The sequence below is a fragment of the Apis laboriosa genome, unplaced genomic scaffold (assembly GCF_014066325.1).
Source record: "Apis laboriosa isolate Shangri-la unplaced genomic scaffold, ASM1406632v1 scaffold28_cov147, whole genome shotgun sequence".
Lineage (NCBI taxonomy): Eukaryota > Metazoa > Arthropoda > Insecta > Hymenoptera > Apidae > Apis > Apis laboriosa.
In genome coordinates, this window is record NW_025222687.1 from 362,467 (window position 1) to 390,038 (window position 27,572).

The 27,572-nt window shown below is 22.8% G+C and overlaps 4 protein-coding genes across 7 annotated transcripts; 1 reads left to right on the plus strand and 3 right to left on the minus strand.

Moving 5' to 3' along the window:
• Nucleotides 1-5,184: 5,184 nt before the first annotated feature.
• Nucleotides 5,185-10,386, minus strand: LOC122714182 (F-box/LRR-repeat protein 14). The gene is made up of 2 exons (XM_043935314.1): nt 7,601-10,386; nt 5,185-7,454 (listed from the first exon to the last, which is right to left on the minus strand). The coding sequence occupies exon 1, from the start codon at nt 9,170-9,172 to the stop codon at nt 7,727-7,729; it is 1,446 nt and encodes a 481-aa protein (XP_043791249.1). The 5' UTR covers nt 9,173-10,386; the 3' UTR covers nt 5,185-7,454; nt 7,601-7,726.
• A 2,074-nt stretch (nt 10,387-12,460) lies between these two features.
• Nucleotides 12,461-17,231, minus strand: LOC122714197 (ras-related protein Rab-35). Its single transcript, XM_043935339.1, has 3 exons — nt 16,844-17,231; nt 14,833-15,257; nt 12,461-13,471 (listed from the first exon to the last, which is right to left on the minus strand). The coding sequence occupies exons 1-3, from the start codon at nt 16,893-16,895 to the stop codon at nt 13,343-13,345; spliced, it is 606 nt and encodes a 201-aa protein (XP_043791274.1). The 5' UTR covers nt 16,896-17,231; the 3' UTR covers nt 12,461-13,342.
• Nucleotides 17,232-18,823: 1,592 nt separating this feature from the next.
• On the plus strand, nt 18,824-20,639 carry LOC122714232 (tRNA selenocysteine 1-associated protein 1). 2 transcript variants are annotated; one of them, XM_043935410.1, is made up of 6 exons: nt 18,824-18,882; nt 19,265-19,324; nt 19,413-19,610; nt 19,729-20,051; nt 20,137-20,336; nt 20,417-20,639. In XM_043935410.1, the coding sequence occupies exons 2-6, from the start codon at nt 19,283-19,285 to the stop codon at nt 20,539-20,541; spliced, it is 888 nt and encodes a 295-aa protein (XP_043791345.1). In that variant the 5' UTR covers nt 18,824-18,882; nt 19,265-19,282; the 3' UTR covers nt 20,542-20,639. The 2 variants fall into 2 exon arrangements, with proteins under 2 accessions (XP_043791345.1, XP_043791346.1); XM_043935411.1 differs by having other exon boundaries at nt 18,840-18,882; nt 19,417-19,610.
• Nucleotides 20,640-21,105: 466 nt separating this feature from the next.
• LOC122714221 (transcription factor TFIIIB component B'' homolog) lies at nt 21,106-26,471 on the minus strand. Of its 3 annotated transcripts, none has more exons than XM_043935389.1 (7): nt 26,452-26,471; nt 24,619-25,003; nt 23,615-24,062; nt 23,061-23,494; nt 22,340-22,441; nt 21,582-22,183; nt 21,106-21,345 (listed from the first exon to the last, which is right to left on the minus strand). In XM_043935389.1, the coding sequence occupies exons 2-6, from the start codon at nt 24,974-24,976 to the stop codon at nt 21,600-21,602; spliced, it is 1,926 nt and encodes a 641-aa protein (XP_043791324.1). In that variant the 5' UTR covers nt 24,977-25,003; nt 26,452-26,471; the 3' UTR covers nt 21,106-21,345; nt 21,582-21,599. The 3 variants fall into 3 exon arrangements, with proteins under 3 accessions (XP_043791324.1, XP_043791323.1, XP_043791325.1); XM_043935388.1 differs by lacking the exon at nt 26,452-26,471 and adding an exon at nt 25,809-25,973; XM_043935390.1 differs by lacking the exon at nt 26,452-26,471 and adding an exon at nt 24,226-24,445 and having other exon boundaries at nt 24,619-24,759.
• Nucleotides 26,472-27,572: the final 1,101 nt, after the last annotated feature.

Here is a 27,572-nt window from a genome sequence, read left to right on the forward strand (position 1 = left end):
ATATATATATATATATATCGTATATAAACTTTTATACGAATATAATTATCACAAGTTCATCGCGAATAATTTTTTAACGATAGATAGACGAAAGAAAGCGTGATAAATCGATGCACGAATCAAATTTCCTGAGTGCGTTCTACTTTTATGGATATGATGTAAAATGGAAGAGATAGATCTACGTGTCGATAAACGAAAAGTAGAGACGATAGCGCACAAATGATAACGACGAATTTTCCATAAATTATCATTGGACTTTTCCTTTATCATTGGAGTTCTAGGAATATCTCGTCGAGCGATTTCCTTCAACAATTTTACAAACGATATCACGCGATTATGACTATCTTGGAAAGCCAGACACGGATTCGTTGTATAGTTATAAAGGACAAAGGTATTAAGAGAAAGAAATTTTGATCTGAAATTTTATTACTTAAGAGGAGAGAATATCTATCGGCCCCCTGTGAAAAAAATGCTTTTCTCAGAATGTTCTCGATATTTTCTTAGCGTTTCTTAAACTATAATCGTTAACGGTTTTACCACGCGAGAAATATTCGAATATTCTTCGTATTCAATGATGAGAAAGGACGGATATGAAAGGATACGTTACACGGTAACAACACAGGAATAAACCTAAGTTTTTATCAAATTTTTCCATTTTTATCAGTCTTACAGGATGTTTCGCTTTTGACGCAACAGGTCTTCCTACCTTCGAATCAAAGATAAACGAAATCAAATGTAATATTGTTAATGCTATTACACGCGTGCCAACGTTTATGCGAGATAACGAGCCAAAGTATAAAGAAAGTAATGAACAAAATTTTCTTTTTTTTTTCTTTTTTTTTTTTTTTTTTAAACAACGATATTGATGATGATTCCTCTTAATCGATCGGATTTTTTCGATAAAACGATAAAAATTTCAGTCTTTCAAGGATGTAAATTTGAGTGCTAGTTACATGTATAATAAGTGAAAACAAAACGCGTTCCTAGTTTCCTTAAGAAAGTAAAAAAGATACACATCGAGGAGAAGCTGGCGTTCGAGTATCGGGAAAAGAGAATCGAAGAAATTCAAAGGAATGTAAAAGTTTATAAACTGGCATAAAAGTTGAGAACGTTATTTACACTTTTATACAAAAGTGTTATGCGTACCGGAGTATATAAATATGCGGGGAACAGTGAAAACGGAGGAATTGTAAATTTCAACGATCAGTTTCTTTTCTTTTTTCGCACGTACGACGGAGAAGGAGGAGGAGGAGAAGAAGAAGAAGGAGAAGAAGAAGAAGAAGAAGAAGAAGAAGAAGAAGAAGAAGAAGAAGAAGAAGAATTATTCAAGTTTGTATTGACCGTTTATCAATGATTATCCACCTGAAATGAATGGGCATAAACGTTTATACCGACATTCGTTGAATGCGCGTGAAATTAAAATTAACCATGAACGTGAAAATTAACCACAAACAGCTAATGTTAGTCATTCTTCATCCGCGTCTAAATTAATCTTTCAACTTTCCTTAAATGATCGTGTCTCCATTCTCGCTTCAGATAATATTTTAATGCTTTGAAAAAAATTGAAAAAAATTGGCAAATTAAGCGCGTTCAACAATGATTCTTTCGAACTTGAGAAACTTTTTAACGATAAGAAAACAACGATTCGATCGTCGAAAAATTATTAAAACAATAAGTAACAAAGTTAAGATCACGTTTCCTTATGCTCATCGCATAATTGTGTACACATCAAATGTATATCGTGCCACTTACGATTGTACAATTCGTTTCGGTTTTTTTTCTGTTCATTGCATCATTAATATATATATGATATAACGAACGAAATAAGTCTGATTTGGCTCGGATCGATTTGCGAATATTTTTTAAAAGGAAAAATTCATTCGTGTATTTCTAAATTCATTCCTATATATCTAATCTAGGGAATTTTTCTTTTCTTTTTTAACGTATGTTAAACGAAGGTCGAGCATGGCTTGTTTTGATTCGTAATAATCAATTTTGATAAATTCTACAATTAATCGATAAATGTATCATCGTGAATCGAAAACGATTCTTTATTTTATTTTGTTTTATCCTTTAAGTAATCGTTATTGTTTCCTCTCTCTCTCTCTCTCTCTCTCAAAATCGTATTGCTTCGTTATTTCTTTAAAAAAAAATTTCCATTATCTTAAATACATCTTAAATGTAAAGAACACGTCTTTGGCGTAAATTATTTATATTAATGGCAAATTTAAATTTATTATTTCTCTTATTTGAAATGATAATTATCGTTCTATTGCGCTAACGTTAGTTTCAATCGTGAAAATCGATTAATCCGATTTTTTTCTTATTAAAATTTGTAGAAATATATTTTTCTAAAATATCGATCGATAAAAAAGTATAAACAACTCGAAATTTCCAATTCAGGAGAAATCATTCATTGAAAAATTATGATTTTGATCGTTATTTTCTACATTGATCGATTATGTCATCTAAAATGTATCTTTGTATCTTCAATATATATAATATATAATAATTGAATTGAATTGAATATTTATTTCAAGGAAAAATATAGATGAAATGATTAAAATTTGTAAAAAAGAATTTCTTGCAAGATTATTCGCGTAGTAATAGAAAAGATTTTCTATGCTATTCATGTATAAAGACATCGAAGTTTAACACGGAAGGATTAAAAGTGAATTGAAACAAATCATATGTTTTATGTTCTAATTTATCGTAAAAACAATTTGTCTTTATCGATTGTTATTTAACGAAACTATTATAATATTTTTTCCAACAATGATCTATTCGAAACACGTGATGTAAAATTCATCCATTTTATTGCAATTAAAATAAAATAATAAATGATAGAAAATTACGTAATTCAATCAATAAGCATTCAATCTAATATACTACGCGTATTCATGTATATCTTTTCTCTTGTTTTTACGTTTAATACACAACGATAAAAATTTTGATCACGTTTCACGATATTTGCTGGATAGAAGAAAATTCAGTGTTTTATATACTCGTAATCCCCGCACCGATCGAAAATAATAAATATCGCGATACTAAGAAATTTTGCGTGAATTTTAGAAGAATCTAATATAAAAAAAAAAAAAAAAAAAGACGCAATGTAAATCTACGTACAACTAAATTAAACTAGAAGAATATAATTGTAATAAGAGAAATTTGATAAAATGTATTATAAAACAAAAAAATTGTGTAGATATGTATGTGCGCACGCTTGTTTATATAGGATATTGAAAAAAACATGTTTGTAAAAATACAAATGAACTGTATTAACATTTAAAGAAATATATTATAAAGATTAACAAACGCAATCATTTTTCACAGTTTCAACACGACCAACGATAACAGCGAATCGGTAAAAATTATAAAATATTTAATTATAAAATATTTCTGCCATGTTTCTGCATGTCGCATTTAATAAATGCTGTAACGAATTCCCCGTTACACAACAATAGTTTTATACAACAAAAAAAAGAAAAAAATGTGCTTAATAATAAATTTTCTAATTTCTAATTTGTAACGAACACGATCTCGTAATAATAATTTTATCTTTTTCCAAATATAATCAATGTAAAAAATTGACCTGCAAAAACAAGGCGCACACAAATATATGTACGTCCCTAAATACATACGTATCCCTTAGATTCGAATGAGCATGGTAACATACAACTGTGGTCAAAATAATACTCAGGAACAAAAATTATCTACAAGTATCTATTTATCGACAGAAAGTCACGTAGATATACGGATAAATGTACCAATGATGGAAATATAATCCAAATCAATGTTACAAAATGAAATTAGTATTGTTATTAATAAAAAACTAGATAAAATTTAATAACGCGTTAAAATATTACACAAATTGAAAATATAAATCAATTGCACTTTAATTTCTAATTGTTATAAGTTGAAAAATATTTTCGCATTGATTGATTTATTCATATTATATAATATTTGATCTACTAATTAATAAAAGATTTCTATACATTTGACTAGAATTTTCTAACGAATTTTTCTCAGTTATTCGAACAACTATTGACGTCATTATTTATTAAACTATATATATAAACGTAAACAAATATCATGATTAGATATTACCAGGGCAATAACAATAATATTTGAAACGTTATATAATCTTATCAATAAGACAAATTAATAAATATAATATTAAGAAATGATTGAATTATTTATCTCATTTCCGCCCTTGTCATTTCTGAACTTGAAGGCAATTGTGTTGTTAAGTAAATTCAAACTACATGTTTGAATTTATTTTAAAATAATATACTTCTTATTTTAAAATACGATATAAATAAAAATTAGCATTTATATACTTAAAAAATTAAAGATTATCTCGAAATCTTTAAAAAAAAATACAAGTATAAAAAATTTGTATAAATCAATATTAAAATTTTATAATATATATGTATTAGGATTAATTTATTTTAATTAAAAATCATAGGTATTTATAATACCTGTTATAAATACACTAAAATTATTCAATTCTAATTTTCGTATCTTTTCATCTTTTTCTTTAATTTTATTTTTTTTCAATAATTAAAATTAATTTTTGTACATAATAATTATTAAGAAGAAATGTATATGTAATAAAAATATACAATAATCTTACTTCAAATTAACACTTTTCAATTTCATTTCTTTTTTTTATTTTAATAATATAAAGATACTTTGTCATAAAAGATTATCATTTCTCTAATGAATTATAAAAATGTTTTACTATTCAAATTTATCAAATTCTTTCTCCTTCAACTAATCAAATGTTAGATAAAAGCGAATCATTTTTAACATTTTTCAATCATTAATTACCGTACCTAAATATTTTATTAATTTAGATACAGACATATTAAAGTGAATGAAAAATGTAAAATTGATACAAAAACGAATTGATCAGAAACGAAAAAGAAAATGCTCACAAATTTGAATAGAAATAGAAAAATAAAATTCACAAATTACATATGTTGAAATTGGATACACGAACATGGATACATAGTAGTAAGCAAAAAAAAAAAATATAGGTAAATGAATCGGTAAGTTATTAAAAAAAAAAAAAAAAAAAAAGAGAAACGAATAATTCATAAAAATTAAAATCATAATAATTAGTTAAAAATAAAAATTTGCATTGTATACTGTTAAAAAAAAAAAAAAGAATTATTCCTATTAAAATCTTTAACAATATTATAGCATTGTTCGTTTTTTCATCGATATCTTATTATTTCGTTAATAATTAATCACATACTGAACCGAATAAATATCTTATAATGCGAAGAAATTTCAACTTAACGATGCATTTGAAAATTCTAGTCAAATGTGTCGAAAATATTTCGATTCGATGTACACTCGAGCAACAATAGTTTTATATTTTTTTTGGGCTATAAAAAAAAAAAATGTTAAAAAAAAAAAACCGAATACATATTTTTAAAAAAATTATCTCAAATATAACATTATTCGAAAAGATCGATACATATGTACCCATACATTTGTCACAAGCAAACAAAATAACAGAGAACAAAGAATTTTTCTATTCCGTTTCGTTTGTAATCAGCATTGATGCAACAACGCAGATAGATTATTTCTAATATGTAGGTACATATACGTACATTTTATTTAACAACCGGTCCGAATAAACGAAATCGATACGAATAAATTATAATTATTATCGAATTTGATGTGATTTATTGCTACTTGCATGCACTACTTTATACCTACGTCTTATTTTTATCTTTTTTAATTCGTATACAGATTATCAACGTAATTCACGGTTTTTTTTTTTTTTGCGATAACACAGAAAAAAATTTGCTACATCACATGTATTATAATACACAATGTACTAATCTTTGTCATTTCACACGCTCGCGTCTTTTTCTCGTTTCCTTCTCTTTCCTTCTTTACTTGTACATATCTATTTACATAGTTTTAAGAAACAGATATATGTTTCAATATCATATATATATATATATATATATATAAAATAGAAACATATTTGTTTATATTACAGAAGATCTATACAGGCAAAATGATCGTATCGTGTCATAATTCGGTGCCTAAAACATCGCGCATTCGATATCATTCTCGTTATAATATTATATATACGAACTTACGTTATTAAAGAGGAAAGCAATGATTTTTCGCTAATCAAACAAACATAACGATCCTACATACTACACGTATTATATCATATTGAAATAATCGAATCACGTTGAAAACGAACGAATCGGAGGACTGAGGCATTATTCTAATCTCCATATTCTTTGGTATAATATGTTAGATAATTACGATAAACTGATGGAACAAAAAAATCTTCAACGAAATAACAAATTCAATGATCTCATTATAAAAGACACGCGTATAAAACCAAATATATATGTATATACGTAGAGAATAATTTGCAATTTTTTTGATTAAAAGTTATCAAAAGTTATATTATATTAAAGTTATAAAATTATTACGAAAAATGAATTAAAAATTTTAAATCTTTACGTATAAGAAACTTAACAGTATTCACACACACAAAAAAAAAAAAAAAAAAAAAACAATGAAAAATAATACGTAATTGTGACGACAAGATATCCGGTAATAAAAAATATTCGATGAATTGCTTCGTGTATTTTATGCGCACGCGTGTATGTGTGTACATAAAGATACATACGATAGATTATGTGATTATATTCACATAAAAATGCACATATAAATGTGAGTGAGAGATCAAAAATATACAGAATATTAAGAAAAAAATTGTGCAGACGGAGAATCAAATACAACACTTTGGTTATAAGTATTATCGATACTTGATTCGCTAGAGACAAAGATTAACAAATTCGCATATATGTGTATATATATATATATACATATATATATATATATACACATATACATATATATATACATATATATATATATATGTATACAATATATGTACATATAAAGAAGAAAACGCTGTTGTTTGATATGATAAAGGGAAGGAAAAAAAAGAAACAGTATAAGCGAATTTTCATTACGTACGTAGAACGAGTTGAAAAACACGAAAAGAGCGTAAGCGTTAGACCTATAGTCTAGTTTAAACTTCGATTAAAATTCAATTTTTTATAATAAAGGAAACGAATGGAATCCCGAATCTATAGATAAATACGATTACGTACGGTCGAGAAAATTACATTAGAAATTAATTTCTAATAATATGTCTATGTAAATACGTATGGTAAATACGCGATGAACGAAGCGTTGAAAATTTGAGAAAAAATCTTGAGAAAATTTGATATGATAAAATCAAAATATACAAGTATATATCGAATATACTGATCCGAATTAGCAATTAAATATCGCTATATATATGTATAATCGAAAAAGGAAAATTTGTGTTTAACATAATTGTGAGGATGACAAGGAACAAAAGATAAGCGTGCACGCGTTACGCAATCGTGTCACATGATCTGAAAAGAAAAAAGAAAATGAAAGAGATCAAGTTGAATTATTTATAGATTGTCTATAAATACTTATGCATGAAAGGAAAGGGAGATGTAGGGAATAGAATAATGGACAGAAGAGAGAAAAGAATAAGGAAAGAATAAAAACTCACAAGAAGAAGAGAAACAACTAGAAAATCGGCATGTATCTGGCAATGTTTCACAGGCACCGAGGAAACATGTTGGTCACTGATACGAATGTAGGGACGCATATAATATATACGATTGAGAAAAAGCCATCACCGCACGTGCCAAAGACCAAGATTTAACGTACTCAATTGCGGCAATTTCATAATCCTTTCTAAGCCATTGGTACTTATCCTGGTGCATCCGTAAAGATCGATACATTTCAAGTGTTTCATACTCTCAGCAATGGTGTAAAGTCCTTTATCCGTCAATCTGCTGCACTGACCAATATTCAACGTTTCCAAATCATGTAAGGTCTTTGCGATTTTGCAAATACCTTCATCGCTGATTTGACAAGCAGATAGCGACAATAATTTCAAATTAAACAATCCTTGGGAAATGTGAACAAGCGCTTGATCTCCGATTTTATCGCAAAATGATACATCCAATGAAGAAATCCTACTGCCACCTTCCGCAAGATAAGCCATACCGATATCGGAAACATTGTCACAGGATCGAAGGTTCAATTCGCGCAAGCTAGACATCTTGGCTAGATGTTTCAGCCCTGAATCGGTAATACATACGCAAAACGAGAGATTAATCGATTTCAAAGTGGTTAAACCGATCGACACGTGCCTGAGAGCTTCGTCGCTCAGCCGTTGACAATCCTGAAGGCTCAAATGCTCCAATGCAAGATTTCCTCCAGCTGCTTCGCGATTTACACCAGCCAAATGAGCAATACCCAAATCGGATACTTGCCAACAACTTCGTAAATCGAGTCTTTTTAATTTCTTCAAATTCCATGCTATACAAAGAAGCCCTCCATTGGTAATGTTACAACAACCACCGAGTTCTAAATGTTCGAGATTTTTTAAATACTGCACTATCCTACCGAGAGAAATGTCTGACACTTGTTTGCACAACGAAAGATTGAGTTCGGTAAGCGTGGTATATTCTTGGCAAAAAGCATTGATCAAGCCAGCGTCGGTAATATTATAGCAACCCGAGAGATTCAACGCCTCCAAGTTTGGCACGCCTTTCAAAACATCGCCGAGACCTCTCCGCAACGACAGTACCTGGACCCTTTTCACTCCTCTTCTTACCAGACTAGCGAATAACGCTGGTGCCTGTTTTCTTAGGTGTAATCTGGCTTCAACTCCTCGCCAAACAGATCGGTAATACGCTGCATCTCTCCACGCCGTGCATACTTGGGCGGCACGTCCCTTATCTCTGACCTCGAGGTAGCTGAAGATCAACGCCAATATTTCAGGATACAGGCAGGAGATATGCGTGCTCGGTGTGACAGTACCGCGAGCAATTACTTGCGGTTGTTGCCTCGATGAAAGACCTTGCGCGTATGCCGGTAGACCGGTCGTACCGCTAGTATAATGTGGCGCGTTACTCGAGTTATAAAGAATCCCTTGACTCTGCGAGGTCGGTATCGCAGCCAGGTGCGGTTGGTGTAACTGATAATAATGTCTTGAACGATGAAGCAACGTTGTACCACGACTCGGCGTCAATGCCGGAAGTTCCGTCATCAACAGCTGACTTTCCTCCATCTTGCCCACTGATATACTATACACACGCACGCACGCATATACACGTTTCTCAAAAACTCTTAGCCTTAATGTTATTATTTCGTACACGTTTTTCTCTTTATTTTATTTCTTTCCGTTTTCTTCGCTTCTCTTTCTTATATTTTCTTTCCTATACATTTCTCTGTCTTTATGGGATCATCTCTTCATTTTATTTTTCACTTGTTTCTCCCTTTCTTTCAAACACAGCTATTCTATTTCTTTCTCGCAATTAATTATATTGTACCACATATCTCGTACTATATTTCGCCTTCGATTTTCCCATGTAAATAATAATTCGAAATCAACGATATTCAATCTCGAACACTGTACTTTTCTATCGATCACGTCAATATTTACTTGGATTAAATCGAACATCGATGACAAATTTATTTTAATTAATGAAAAATAAAAGAAAAAGTTCGTCGATTATTTTGCTTTACAATTTTCAGTCCCACGCGGATCGCTTAGTACTTACGAACACCGCATAATAAATGTAACGCTATCATATTTTTTGATTCCTATTTCCTTTCATCCGCACGTTTCGCTTTCTTCTTTCTTTCTTGTTCTCTATATTTCTCTCTCTTGTTCTCTCGGTTCTTTCCTGACCGTTCTCCTTTAACCTCCCTCGCACCGTCCTTCTCTTCTTCTTCTCTTTCTATTATGTATAAATACGTGTATGTATTCATCTACTATAAAGTACATACACACACGCGCGCACGCGCGCGCGCGTGTGCGTGTGTGTGTTTGAGTGCGCGTGTATGTAACGTTATTACGTGCCTGTATCTGTAAGCGCGCCCGCAAGCGCGCGTATCTATATATGTATGCGTACGCGTACGTCGTGCGTGTCACACGTATGATGTATAGTATATTTTTTTTTCTTTTTTTCCAATGTTTGTTACCACCCCACCATTTCCTCTCGCTGCTCCTATCTTTTTTTCGCTAATAATTGTTAGTTTTCTTCCGATTTTCCTCTTTACTACTAATGATCACCTTTTTCTAGACGCGATATGAATATCAGCAATACTCACACGCACACTGCCGTTACGTTCTTTCGAAATAAAAACAAATTGCCAACAAATTTTGTCAAGCATCAAATTGATTTGTTTCTACACACCACTACCGTGATATTATCTTTGTATTCACTCCCTTAACGGTTAAACGTGTCACAAAACCACTCGCGTAACTGGCTTCGGAACGACACATCGCCAAAACGTAAACCGGTGCGCTGCCAGTCGCGAACTGTTGTTCCAGTTACCTAAAGTTAGATGTCGTGTCGTCGCTCTGTAACACAAGGAGAGTAAACTTCGTTTCAGCGAAACACCGATTGGCTGAGAGTGCTCAAACCTAGATCACGTGACTCTACCGACGAATATCGATTCGGGTCGCGCTGCGGCGGCATTTTTAAGTTTTCGTCAGGAGGTGGGGGGTATAACACCATGTACTACTCCGAACCACGTTGCCAAACAGGCCACTGTTTCCTTAATTTTTTTACATACTTTATTCTTATTTTAAAATATCATTTTTGATTAATTATTTCTCTTTAATTTTTCTTATTTCAATTAAAATTCTTATATTCTCTTTACAGCTATTTACTATAATAATTAATTTAAAGAAAAAAATAAATTATTTTGATTAGCATTGTATAATACGAAACATAATACAGAAAAAAAATAAAAATTTCTTATACATATACTTATTGTGTAGAAATTTCTACATATACATATCTAATAAATAAAATATTTGGCAAATAAAATGAAGAAAATCAATATTAAAACTTTAAAATAAAACTTCAAATAAAAGTTATTTATTATAATCATTGATAGAATATATTTATTTAAATATTTATATCAATATGAAAATATTCTTCGTTAATTAATTAATACTTTTATGATAATTAATTTTATTTAGAATATTTTTTTTTTAATATATATATTTGCTTAATATTCAATAAAATTTTATAATATAATATTTCATAAATATTCAATAAAAAATTAATATAATAACTATAATAAATTAAATATAATAACTATAATAAATTAATATAATAATTTTCTCAATTTTATATTTTTAAACATTAGTTTATAATTTATAATTTTATCACATCCTACATATCCATATCAATAACATCTACATATTATGTTAAATAATATCATTTAATAATTTATATTATATAAAAATTAATATTAATATTATTAAATTTTATTAAATTAAATTTCTATATATTAAAAATAATATTATATTATATAAAAAATATAATTATATATAAATTATATTGTATAAAAATATAAAAAAGTAATTATATAATATTATTTATAATATTAAAAATGGAAAAAAAGAAAGATAATATATTTGAAAAGTTATTTTTTATAAATGAATTTATTTATACATTTTAATATATCTTAGTTGTTAATTATTTATACATTATATTTTAAGCGTTATAGTTGCTTAAAATTAATAATTTTTTCTATTCAATAATATGTTTCAAATTTAATTTATAATTTTTATAAAATGTTAATACAATATAATATTAATCATTAATTCGGAATTAATATTAAAAAGAAAGAGGTAATAAATAATTTAAAAAAATATAAAATATGTTCATATACACATAAATTCTATTTATATTTTAAAGTGTATAATAATTCATGTACAATATTATAACTGTATAACAGTAAACAATATTGAATATACTTGATTGGAATATTTGTGATATGCCACTAAAACTGGCAAGTAAAATATTTACATATTATAGGATGCCACTTCATTCCCTTATTTAAAAGATATGTTATTCTGATCAAAAACTTGTAATATCATTTAAAACTATTAAAACGGTATTACAGCGGCAGCTTGATAATTATCTTAACTATTATCACAGATGATAAAATACGTTTATTATATTGTAGCACATATATATCGTATTTATTATTAAAATTAGCAAATTATTATGTAATTATAAAATATTTAATTTTATAGTTACAATAAATTTTGCTAATAATTCTTATTTCAATTATTATTAATAATAGTAGTAATAAAACTTATAATTGTTTTAGCAATAAAAATGATTCTATAAAATGAAGATTTAAATTTGTTATTTTAAAAAATTAATCATTTAAATTACTTTCATAAAAATAAGATTTTTATAGATGATTATAGTATTATATTAACATTAAAACTTTGTAAGACTTACACTTTACAAAATTAAATTTTATATTATATATTCATATTGTAAGAATAAATAATTTTAATTTCTTATAATTTGTTGATTCATCTTTCACAATGAGTAATTTTTTTAAATTCCAATTCTATTTACATTGAATTTGTAATATTTAATTTACATATTATATTCTGTCAATTAAAAAAAGCTTGCCTCTGTTATACCGTAAATATGTTATTGATTATTATTAAAATTTGATTTATAAAGTTCATTCTAAAGCATCATCAAACTACAGGAACTTTGTACAGTAAATATGCACAAAATTTTCTTAACCTGCTGATGAAGATAATTGTTTAATTTTTATTAAATATTATATATTAACAATATTGAATTCACATTATGGTAACTTATCCAGAAAAATTTATCCATATTCATCCAAATCTCATACATACAATGTTTCTTTATTTTATTCAATAAATTTAGATTAAACTTTGTACAATATATTTCTTTATCTTCTACTTTATATCATTTTTTTTTATAAATAATTTTTTTGAAAAATGAAAAAAATGAATAAAAGAAGCAGTTATGTATATTTCACTTGTTTTTCCTTTTTGTGCTGATATTTTGTAAATTATAAATTGTACAATATAAATAGGCCTTTATATTTTTAATACCACATTCAAAATGCAGCTTTTAGAAAAGTGTGTACTTACAAAGTTATTTTTGCTAAATAAACACTACACACTCATAACATTTGCATCCTATGTATATTGAACATTACTAGCATCAAAGTATATTTCTATGAGAATACAATCTTCGATGTTGTAATATAAATACAAAACTTAATAGTTTTAAAAAACGTCAGTATTACATTATATGATCATTTTATCGCTATCACATGCTCTCTGCTTATTTTTGTCTCATGTGTTATCTGATTAAATGATATCAATAATAATCAATTAAATGATATCAACAGATTGCATGCTTATACAATGCTGTTAACAACACTTCTTTTTATGTTGTTTTGTGCTTTTCCTTAAATTGACTGTTTCACTGGTTTGTATAGCTTGTCGTTCCTTCCTTTCTTTTTTGGTTCTTAATACTTGTCGTGTTATAGCCATAAACATCTAAATGCAACAAATTAATGTAAATTAAAATTATTATAAAATTAAAAAAATTTAATAATTAGTATTATTATTAGTTATTAAATTATATTATGCATTTAAACACATAACATAATTTAATATATATATATATATATATATACACATATATATTAATTATGTTTAATGAAATAAAAAAAGATTTTTAAAAATATTTATCAAATTTAAATTTCTATTAATAAATTTATGAATTTATATTGTATATATAAAATTATATTATTATATTATATATAACTGTATTATAAAATCTAAAAGGATAAAAAATGTAATAATTATTAATAAGTAAAAAATTATAATATATAATATATCATTTTTAATATTATTATAATTAAAAAACAAATGTTTAAATAATTTTACAACATAATAATATTTTTAGGAACAAAGCTATTCACATTATATAATATAAATAATTTAATAGAAAAATATATTATTTATATACTAGTGAAGAATTAAAAAATTTCATTTGTTTTACAATTTTGGTATATTTCATTGTAATTTAAACAAAAAACAAATTAAAATTTGAACATTCTATTTTTTGATCTTTTTATTCAATTTTATTTAAAAATTGCCCTCAAAAAAATAAAATCTTTTCTTATAGAAAAAATCATCATGCATCAAAATTTATTTATATTTTAAAACAAATGTAATATATAAAATGTGGAACAGTATTTGTAACTTTAACATACATTGTCAAAGAATGTGATTTTTTACCTTCTAATTAAATATGAATATTTTTCAACAAAATTAGTTATTCATAGAAATATCTGCATTTTTGATTTTATGATTTTTTATATATAAAACAATAATTAATTTTTGAATAATATTTTATGTAATAATAAATAAAAAAATTTATAGTAATTGTTTAATAGCAAAAACAATAAAAATAAAATATAATTAAATAATATTTATATATTAATTAAAACATATAACAATTTTTATTTTTTTTTTATAAATGTAATAAAAATAAAAAGATAAAGAAAGAAATTTTTAATTATATAAAAATCAAAGAGTTCAATAAAATATTCTAATAATATTTATTAAAAATAAATAATTTTTTTTAAGTATGTATACGTAATTATCAAAGCATATTATTAAAACATATTTAAAAAGTTGAATCATTAAAAAGATTATTTAGAAAGATATGAATATTGATTTAATAATTGATTTATTATAAATATTTATAAATATTATATTATTATATTATTATATTATTATTTATAATATTGATTTAAATAATTATTAAATATAAGAATATTTCAACTAATTAATATATTTTATAATTAATATATTTCTTTATAAAAACACATTAATTATTATTTACTTACTTCTTGCACATTAACATTGTCTTTAGCAGAAGTTTCAAATAACTGAATTCCCATTTGATTTGCAAATCTTTGTGCATCTTCTGTTAATACCACCTTTTCATTAGGTGCATCATTCTTATTCCCTACAAGTACCCTGTTGACCACATCACAATTTTGTTCGATTTCATGTAACCATCTTTTAACATTAGCAAAAGAATCACCACTGGTCACATCATACACAACTATAACACCGTGTGTTCCCCTGTAGTAAGTTGAAGTTATTGTCCGAAAACGTTCTTGTCCAGCTGTATCCCAAATTTGGAGTTTTACTCTCTCACCATCTACATCCACAGTTTGAATTTTAAAATCCACTCCTATTGTCGTTATATAACTGCCATTAAAAGTATTGTCAGCAAATCGTAATAGTAGTGAACTTTTACCTACACCTTAAACAAAAAATATAAAATAAATATAAACTATAATTAATATAAATATATATAAATATATTTAAATAAATAATAGATTGTTATAATTTATAAAATAATAAATAAAAAATTAATATTATTTATTAATTGAAATAAATTTAATAAAATACTTAATTTTTTATTAATAGAGATAATCCTATGAAATAAAATCCTATGAAAAATTGTTCAAAGTCAACTAAATATAGTGATTTTTTTTTATTTATTATTATTCATTATAATTTTTAATGATTAATAAAATATGCCTAATTGTTTATAAACTATTTCATTTTTCAATTTTTTTTGACATTTACCAACAATATTTGTATTTATTTGGTATAATTGAAAAGATATAACAAATAATAAAAACAAGAATATATAATACAGAAAATTTGATGATTTTTTTTCTTTTATATTAAAACAAATAATAATTTTATAGATATGAATATTTGATATAAATATTTGATGTTATTATTTGAAATTATAATCAATTCAATAAATTATATTATATTTGTTTTATAATTGATTAATATATAAAAAATAAAACATTATTGCTATTATATTTGAAGAAATTATCTAAAAAAAGGTTAACTTCCATCATTAATATGATAACTTAACAATAATAATAATAAACATTATTAATAAAAATTAAATTAATAAATTTAATAAAATATAAAAATATAAATTTTCTATCAATATAACAAAAAAATAATTTTCTTTATAACTATATATTAAATAATTAAAAAATTTAAAAAGATATATACATTTTTCAATTTAAATTTTATTTCATAAACTTAAAATTTAATAAAACATAATTTTTCATAATAAATTTTTCATAATAAATAATAATTAATTATCTTTTTCATAAAAAACATTAACTTATTTTTTGTAATGATAGTAAAAAATTTGTAATTTATTAGAATATAAATAAGAAATATATTCGGATATGTTTATTAAAAAAGAATTTTCATTTATTTATGTTAAATATATAATAAAGTTTTATATATTATTACTAATACTTTTATATTATATACACATATTATTGAAGTTTTGAAAAAATATTTAATATTAAAATCTTTTTTATAGTTATCAAAATATTATTAAACATACATATAAAATATCTTCAAAATTTAATATTATACGATAAGAATTAAAAATTTTTATACCATAATTATTTAATATAATATGATAATATTAATATAATATGAATACATATAAGAATAACTTATTGATGATATCAAATATATAATTTAAATATATAATTTTGTATATTTTTTAATACATATCATAGAAAAGAAAATCGTTTGTAAACAGAAAATTTTGATGAAGATTAGCAATATAAAATTATTACTTAAAAAAGTAAAAGTTTTTTAAAAAAATTTTTATATTTTTATTGTAATAAATAATTTTTTAGAAATCTTGATTATAATAAATTTATTTTATTCATTTTTTATTAAAAATAGAAGTAATATAATATTCTCTCTATAATAATTTTAAAAATTTATTATAGTACATTTATGTGAACTTCATTATTGATGTATTTAAACAATGAAGAAAATTTATACACTTACCACTATCTCCTATTATTAGAAGCTTAAATAAATGATCATATTCCCGGGCCATTTTGACATGTATGACGTTCAGGTTTATCAAGTGTTTTCTCGTGAAAATGATTCGAAATAAAAACGATACATTCACTGTATCGTAAATAGTATGGATATAATTAAATGATATATGAATAAATTCAAAAAATAAAATTGCTAATTTGATACGAATTGAGACAACAGTTGCGGCTTATTCCAACTAAAGACTCCAGTATCAAATAAGCGCCATGTTTATTTGTCGTGATATCATAATTTATTATCACCACTAAGAAAAAATTATATTTGTTAACGATGATAATTATTTCATATTAATTTCTAATAATCAACACATTTTATTTATTTCAAAATTTTTTATTTAATGAAAAAAATTTCAACATATTTGGCAATAATGCTAATTAGTTGAAAGAAAAGAAAAAACATCTTTTAATAAAATTATTTATTTAGTGAATGATTATAAATTACTAATTGTTTCATATAATTAATTATGAAACTAAAATTTTATGATATATTTAATTAAAAAATTAAATATTTTATTACATTTTTATAAACAAATAGCAAATGTCAATACACTACATACATGTATACATATAAACATATTATATCAATATCATTTGTTATTAAATATCTATCCAGTATTATTTCATTCCTTTTTGTTACTAATTTTCATTATTCTATAATTATATACTTATATTTTTTATAATAGATATAAAAATCTGAAATGAATAATTTAAAATATAAAAATTTACTAAATATTCGTATAATATGATTTCTTTTTTCTATTCCTATTCCCCTTCCATTCAAATCTTTTCTCAATCACTTTTTTTTTTACTTTGTTCTTTCATGCTTAACCTTTAAATAATATTATTGAGATGTCAATAATTCCAGAAAATTGAAATATTTCTCATATATATATAAAATAATAAATATTATATTATGTTAATATAAAATTAATAAATCGTTTCTCTATAAATTTATTTAATAGTTTATAGAATAATAATAAAAAAAATTCTCTAGATATTTTTATCAATTTTTATTATTAATTATATATTTCTTATTGTAATAAATTTTTATTCTATCGCTTTAAGTATTTAAAAGAAACAAACGTAATATTTCATAAGATTTGTTAATAATTTAATTGTTAAAAGTAAAATGTTATAATTTTGCTTTAAGTATTCATTGTTTTTAAGCTTTAATTTACTCTAATTAAAAATTATTAATATGTATTTGAATATTTTATATTACTCAATAATATATTAAAAAACGTATGAATTCTAGCTTATATTTATGAATAGTATAATTTTCTTCTAAAAATTATAAGAGAGAATAAATAAATAAAAATTAAATAAAAATTAAGTAATTATGAAAATTATCTTATTCCATATAAATTTTCTTTTATCGAATCAACGAATATTACATAAATACACATAAATAATATTTATAATATTTTTTTATAAATATTATTTGGAATATTATATGTCATTTTGTCATTCTCCAATAGAATATGATTTCATCTAGTGAATTTTTGTTTCATTTTTCATTAAATATTAAATATAAATTATTAATAATATATTGAATATCAGAATTATGTAATAATTAAATTAAAAAAATTCATTTAAATTATAAAAATTATTATTTAAATTATAAAAAATGGATTAATTAAATCATTCATTTTTTGTATCGAATATTAATGCTTGTTTCATTTGATATGAATATTTTTCGATATAAATTTGATATCATAATTGTAGATTATCGATACTAATAATATTTAACATCGAAACAAAAATATCGAATTATCAAGTATATAGCTTAAATGAACATTGCCATCTAAAGTATAAATATTGTTCCTTAATTATTTTAAATAGAAACAATGAAATTTGACAATGATTTTTTTTGAATGATGTGAAATTTATTTAAAACAATCATAATTTTAATAATCATTGTTTTATGAAAATATAAGTGAAAAACGAAATTAATTGTTATTAAAATAAAAGACTAATGAAAACACAGTAAGTTTATAACATTTTTTTATTTAAATTTATGGTAATTTTGGAAATTTCTAAATTCAAAAACAATTACTTAATTAATATTTAACATGTTTGTATACAATAATATAATATATATATAAGATTCTAACCTCTTTTTACTAAATAATTGTAATAGAATATTACATTTCATATATATTGTTATATATTATTATTAATAATAAAGTATCATTATTAATATAATAACAACAATTATGAAGATTATAATAAAACAATAATATAAAAATAAATATATAAATGCAATATTAATTTTGTTTGTAAAAAAATAAGTAAATTGATTAGCTAATATAAATTATGAATTTTGTTTTGTTTTGTTACAAGATTTTACGAAATTTTTCTGTTTCAGACAATTATAAACAAGAAAATGTCTGGTCCTATGGTATTATGTCAATTATGGATGGGTGGTGTAAGTAAATATTATTTTATATGAAAATATAATTTTTATATTTTATTTTTAATATTTACAACAAAATTAAGAATATATTTTGATTTAGTTAGAACCATATATGACAGAAAGTTTTATAATGAATGCTTTTCATAAAATGGGAGAACAACCACAAACAGTTAAAGTAATGAGAAATCGTTATACTGGTGAACCTGCAGGTTATTGTTTTGTACATTTTCCAACTGATGAAATGGCACTTGATGCTATGCATAAATTAAATGGCAAAGTGATACCTGGTTCAAATCCAGTAAGGATTTACAAAGTTTTAATTAAATCCTTGTTTATAATTTATAATATCATATTAATATTATGTTATATAAATAAAATAGACATTAGTTTCAACTTTTATTTTTTTTATATTATAGGCTGTGAGATTTCGATTAAATCATGCTAGTACTACAGGAAAACCAACAGCAGAAAGAGAATTTAGTATTTGGGTTGGAGATTTATCAACAGATGTAGATGATTATTCTTTATATAGAGCATTTGCTGCAAAATATAATTCAATCAGAACAGCAAAAGTCATTTTAGATAGTTCTGGATTTAGTAAAGGATATGGTTTTGTCAGATTTGCTAATGAAGAAGAACAGAAAAATAGTTTAGTTACTATGAACGGATATAGGGGACTGGGAACAAAATCATTAAAAATTTGTAATGCTGTCCCTAGACCTTGGAATAAATTATCAGGGTATACACCTTTTGATTTTTTATTTATAAAATATATATCATATATATTATCACATAATAATAACAAATGATTCTTCTTTTTTTAGATCAACACCACCACAGTCATCATCAGAATATACACCTTCAAATTTAAATTCAGATGCTTATAATTATTATGATACATCGTCCTATTGGAACAGTTACAGTGCATGGCAGCAAGGTTATTATGAAAGTGAACCTACATCAGATGGATATAATAGTTATGTATCTGATCAAAAACCTGAAGAAGATGAATTAGAATTAATTGGTATGAAACACTATATTATTTATAAATATTATATTGTTTATAGATATATTGATATCATTTTAATTTTTTTTTTTTTACAGAACATTCAGTTCCTATAGATATTGATAAACTTAATAGAGAAATTATAGAACAAGATTACAATCTGTGGGATGCATTAGAAAGTTCAAAGTGGATTCCATGTGACACCTTAGAATTGTGTTATTAAAATTTCTTTTGACATAAATTACTTATTTGCTATATCTATGCAATTATATATTTTTATGTATGATTTAAATAATAATAAATTTATAAATTGTAAAATAAGAATTTGTTTTTGAAATAAGATAAAATTTATTTTTATTACAAAAAATTGTTTACTACTAATTTAATATAAATTTCATGTTATAAAATTTACTATGTAAAAAAATTAAATATTTAAGTATTTAAAAATGGAATTATTATTTAAATGTAATAAGAAGTTATTTATATTTTATAATTTTATATTTATTTTATATTTTATAATATTCAAATCTATTTTTTTATTAAAATAAAGATTTTTTTTATTAAAATAAAAATTAAAATTTTTCGAGAAAATAAAAATACTATACAATCTATATAAAAAATCTAATTATAGGTTTAAATATATAGGATGATATAAGAAAACCATAATTGTTAAAATGGATATTATATTTTTGGATTGATGAAGAATCATTAAATTATTAAATGATTAATTATTGATAAAGATTCAATTAATTATTGGTAAGATTCAAAATTGACATTTTCCTAGAAATTCAAGATAAAAGTTCATTTTTATTGAATCATATTCGTTACAAAGATAAAAAATGTTAGCAACCATAGGTTACAATTCAGTTATTTTCTTGAAAAAGAATGATGTTAAAGTTCCATTAGTCCTTGGACTTCATTTACAATGTGTTTACATTTTGCAGTCAAATATAAATTACATATTATTTTTTTTTGTTCCTTATTCTTCTCAATCTATATTCATTTTCTTAATTCACTTGTATTTTATCTAAAATTTAAATAAAATTTAAATAATATTTTTTAATAATAATAAATTTTGTTGTATTTTAAATAATCAAGAAATCATAACAACCAACAATATATTTATATAACATCAAATGAATAATTTAAAAATTTTATAAAGATTAAATTATTTTTATCATTATAATCTTTCTTTTTCTATAGGAATTCATTCAAAATATCATAATGATTGTAATTGCTAAATATTTTAATAAATATACTTACATTAGCTTTCTTAAGATTTTAAGTATTAACGTCCGAACTAACCATGTAAACTTGTAAAACACTTTTACCAGGTTCCTCCAAAGATTCCTTTGATAAAATAACCAAAGAACCTGGTTCTACATTACCAATGCTTGGTATAACTGTTTTAATAGGATCTATATGATGAATTTCTGAATTAAGATTGATATTGTCAAAAATTAAATTTTCTGTAACTTTTGCATTATCTTCTGATGAAATTGTTATTTCATCGTTGGAAGAACAATTTAACCTTTCATTATCAAGAGTATTTATATCAGGTCCCTGTAATCTTTTTACTTTTGGTAATCTTCCAGATCTTGTTGGTCTTACACGATAAATTTCTGTGTCACTGTCAACATCATTACATGAACTTAATGATTCTACATCATCTTCTTTGATCAATAGTTTTCTTTCATCTCTTGTTCTTTTATACATTTTTTTATTTATTTTATTTGATGTTTGTTGACATTCATCATTTAAATGTGTATTTCCTTTAGACATTATTGAGTCTAAACCAAAATCGTCTTCCTTTTCTTCTTCATTGTCAGATGCATCCATTTCAGCAATACTAGATGCTACAATTCCTAAAAATAAATTAATAAATAGTATAAATTAATAAATCAATAAATATTTAATGTAATAATATAATTTTATATAGAAGAAATATGATTTTGTAAAATAAAATTAATTAAAAAAATATTTAACAAATTGAAAAATTTTTAATTATACTTTAAACTTACTTCGTCTTCTGATTGATTTTGAATTCTTCTTATTTTTTGTCTTTTGTTGCTTTCGTTTTTCTTGTATATGCAAGTATTCTTTTTCTGAATTTTCAAATGTCGCTGTAAACAATAAAAATTATTGATGATATTAATCAATAAATAAATTTAATAATTTTATAAATCATATTTTAATTTTTTTGTGAAAAAATAATAAAATTAAAGAAAAAAATTATTTACAATTTTTTTAGATCTTGAGTTTCCATTTTATTATTAATATAAACATAAATTTATTCATAAAATTATTAGTATAAATTAGTATAAACATAAATTTTAAATACATTTTATATAAAATTCCATTATGTAAATTGAATATTTGTTGAATATAAATATATATATTCAATTGATTAAATTATTTCTTATATTAAAATATAAATTCTTTATATTAAAATTAATATTTTTATTATATAAATATAATTAATAAAATAAATTGAAATAAAGTATTTCTTTAATGTAAAAAAATACAAAATAAATATAATACATATATAATACATTTATTTAAAAATTTTGAATAATTTTAATGCTATTATATTTACAAATTATAAATTATATTTATAAATGCAAAAATAATAAATAGCTTTATTGTAAATATTTTTATTATTTAACCATCTTATGCAATATTTTTTACAAAATATATGATATATGAACTTGTATTTGATTTTTAAAAAATATATAAATTTACCTAATGATTTTTCTAACATTTCAGTATCAAATTCTTGATGATATGCCAGTGCTTTCTCAACCAAATGTCTATTAACTTTTTCTTCTTTCTTAAATTTTAACTTCATTTCTTGCCTTGTTCTATGAGGAAAAAGACTTTGCATCAACAAAAAATCTGTACCAATTGTATTTAATGCTTTATAGAATTTTAAAGTTTCCCGTTCGGACCATTCTTTGCTTTTCTGTCGTTTTTTATAAAATCCACTTCCACTATTATCATCATCAATAATAGCTTCTTTTGCTAATACTTTCCTACCTTTTTTTGCATTAGTTTGTTCTATAACAAGACTTTGTTCATCTATTATTAGTTGACCATTTGGTCCAACTTTTACTTGAGGCACTGGCATTGCAGATGATGGATCATCTTCATTTTCTTCTTCCTGAAATTCTTCAGATCTGTAAAAATAATTATTTGTCTCCTATTTATATTTATATATTGTTATTACTTTTGAATTGAAATATCTATATTATTTAATTTATTTATAATAAAAGTTTATTTATTTATTTAATACATACTGATATTCCAACATTTTTCTTGTTGTAGATTCATTAGATTTTTTCATAGGATTAGTAACAGGATTGTAATATATTAAATCATACATTGTAAGTTTGCTTCTATCTGGAGTTTTATTTTCATGTTTTAAATGAAATTCTCTTCTAGCCTCTGCTAGTTTTCTTGTAGATTCTGAGACTAAAATACGTCTCTTTTGTCCCAATTTGGTTGTTATTAAATTGTTTTTGATATTATTAGTAACAGCATCTTTTGTATTATATGATAATTGTACTAAATCATTTTTTGTATGATTGGTAATACTGCAAGGTAATCTTCTGCTATCATCTTCAGATTCACTTGTGCTCGCTCCACTTCCTTGAATACTATTTCTTCTTACTCTGTTGTTATTATCAAATTTTGGTGTTGGTTTCATAAAACCAGACCGATTTTGTGTTGATTTTATGGGAGAAGCTACAACAACAAAATATTTTAACAATTCTTTATGATAACATTTTTTAATTTTCTTACAATTTATGATATATCTCTATAATAATTGCTTATTTTTGAAAAACTTATGATAAAGTGTAATTTTATTTTTCAATTTATATAAAGAACAAATAACATAAATAATTACTTTTACTGCATTCCATTATGTTTTTTTTTTTTTTTTATGATTCAGTAAAGAATATCAGTATTTCCTTTAAAATCATTGCAAATAATGACTTGCCTTTTCTTTAAATTACAGACTGATAATCAGTTAGGCTGTTAGTGTCTGCATGCAGCTTTGTATAGCACTAATACAAATGCATAATGCATTTGTACATTCCAAGTATAAAAATGACTTTACGTAGGAACTTAAACAATTATAAATCAAAAAATCAATAATAATACAAAATAATAATATAAATAATAAGAATTATATTATATTCATTAATAAACATAGCTCATTTATATAAATATTTTTAAATTGTGAATGTAAACTCTTTAATTTTTAATCATAATACAATATATATTGCATTATACTTACTAATTTGTGTTATATTTAAAATTTCTGATGACTGTATATTTACAATTTCTTCCTTTTGCATAGAATTTTGCATAGAATCACTCTTATATTCGTTACATTGTTCAGGAAATTGTTCATTTGGCACTTGCTCTTCTATTATTTCTTGTATTTGTATTATTTTTTTTGTATTTTCTACATTTTCTTGTTCTTGTGTTTCATGTAAAATATTTTCTGAACTTTGTTGTAATGAATCATCAGATACATTTTTATTTTTGTCATTGTTCTCAAATGTATTAATAATTTCAGTATCAGATATATCTTGTGTTGCTTTCCTTCGAGTTGGAACTGTAACTATAGCTTTTATACGTGCTCGCTTCATTGTTTTAAAAATTTATTAAAAATAAATCTGTAAGTATTATTTAATATTAAAATTTATAAGTATTTATTATATATTACGCATTATTAATATTATTTAACTATAATGTATTATTATCAATAATATAAATATAAATTATAATTAATTTATCTCATAAAAAGATTATAAAATTATTCATTTACTTGAAATTTTAAATAATGTTAAATTTTCATCAATTTATCATGGATATTTAGAAATTCCATTATTAGAATTAGAATATATTATTTTAATCATCTACATTTATAAAAATATCTATATCTATAAAAAAATAAAATCATTTTAAATATCAAAAATATAATTGTAATATCTAAATAGTTAAAATTTTTGATAGATTTTTTTGATTTACAAATATTTTTTTTAATATTCTTTAAAAGATAACATAAATATAATAATACAAAAATAAAAATAATAATATAAATGAAATAATAAATTTATAACAAAAAATTTTATAATCAAAAATAAAAAAGAAAGATATAATAATGTTTATTCTAATATTTTAATCAGTTCATAGATCTTGTTACATCATTAATATGTAATTGTTAAGATTAATATAATACAATATAAAATATGATTATGCAACATAATCAAAATTGATAAAAATTTTTAAAATAATTTTAGAAGAATAAGAAATATCAAAAATACAAATATAAAAAAATATAAAAAATACAAATATAATTGTATAAAATAGATCAATAAATATAATTATGTATAATTAAATATTATTGCAATCAATAGATAAAAAAAAGAATTTTTAAATTTAACATTACTTTATAATGTAAAATTATATTTTACTTACTAAAGTTTACAATATAATTTGGGTAAAGTAAACTATCAATACCATATTATTTTCAAGCTAATTTTTTTTATCATTCATAATAGTATCATCATTCATTAATTCATTATGCTTTCTAATTTATTTTTTCTTTTTATTTTACTGAATTTTTCTAAAAAATTTTTTCGTTTTTTTTATAATATAATTCTTTTTTATTTTTTTTTAAATTACTATGATTTCATTTTTTCAGAAGAATAATTGATTGTATTTATAATATTTCAATGATGCTTTATCATATATTTTAATTTTAAAATTTTATATACTTTATAGACATATTATTCTAATGTCATTCCATCTTCCTGAAATTTCTACTATTCTATTTTTATAAAATAATCTTGACTTATTTGCAAAATATTTGAAATAACTTTTAATGATATTAAAAAAAACAGTTTTTCTATTAAAAATCATTAAATCATCTAATTATTTTATTTAATATATAATTGCAAAAATATAGCTTATTCAACTTGCAACTTGTTCCAATATTATTAATTGATAAATTTTACAAAAAAAGCTCTGGACACTTAACTTAGAATACACAATAGTGAAAAATTAAAAAAAAACTGAATGTCTTGTCCTAATTCTAATATTAATAAAAAATAGACTGTACTTCTCAAATTTTGATCACCAAAACCGTATGTACAAATAACGAAAAGAATTTTTAGGACAACTTTATAATTATATTGTTGTGCATTCGCCTTGAATGTACTATCAGTATTGTTGTATATTTGCCATGAAAATAATATAATTATGAATATAATTGTGAATATATCTTGATAATAATGAAAATATCACAATGAAACATATAAAAAAAATATAAAAAATATAAAAAAAGAATAATTTTAAAATATAAAATTTTAATTCAAGATGATTATTTAACACAGTTAATAAAAAAAAAATTTAAATTTAAATATTTTTAGGTCGATAAATATTTTAATTAAATTATTAATCTATTTTCATATTTTTTGGATTTTGATTTATCAATGTTATATTAAATTTTTTATCAAAATTTTATTGGTTCTTGTTCTTTAATCTTAATTTCATTTATATAAATTACACTTACTAATTTGTTTATTAATAGATTTATAATAAGTAATTCATAATAATTAAAAATTGAATATTGTTTATATATATTCCTCTAGAAATCCCGATCACAACTTACATTTTAAAAACGTCTATTTTAGTTCTGAACTCGAGAGTTTAAACGTCATTTTTAAGATGTTTAGTGATAGATATTTCGAGCATCATCTTAAAAATGATTGGTATAAAATATACAAAAGACATTATGAATTTTGTTTAAGCATTTCTCATAGATTTCTTAATATAATTATATTATAATAATTATATTATTTTTAGACAAAATGCAAAATTTTGAAATTTTCAATTTTATATTCATTTAATTCAGAATGTTTTAAGTTTTAAATTACTTTACGTCTTATAAAGATAAGTTTTAAACTTCATCTTATAAATTTTCATTAATTCCTATATGAATAACTCAATTCAATTTCGATCTATAATGAAATAACTATTCATGATTAAAATATCAGTCATAAGAAAATGTTTTAATTTTTAGCATTTTTAAAGCATATTTAAGACATTTTTAAAATATTATTAAATGTTTCTAAAATGTCTTATAATATTTAGAGTTTTAAAATGTTTTTAAATTGTAAAATTAATAATATCAATGTAATGATAATATTAATTAAAACTATATAATAATAGAAAAATAAT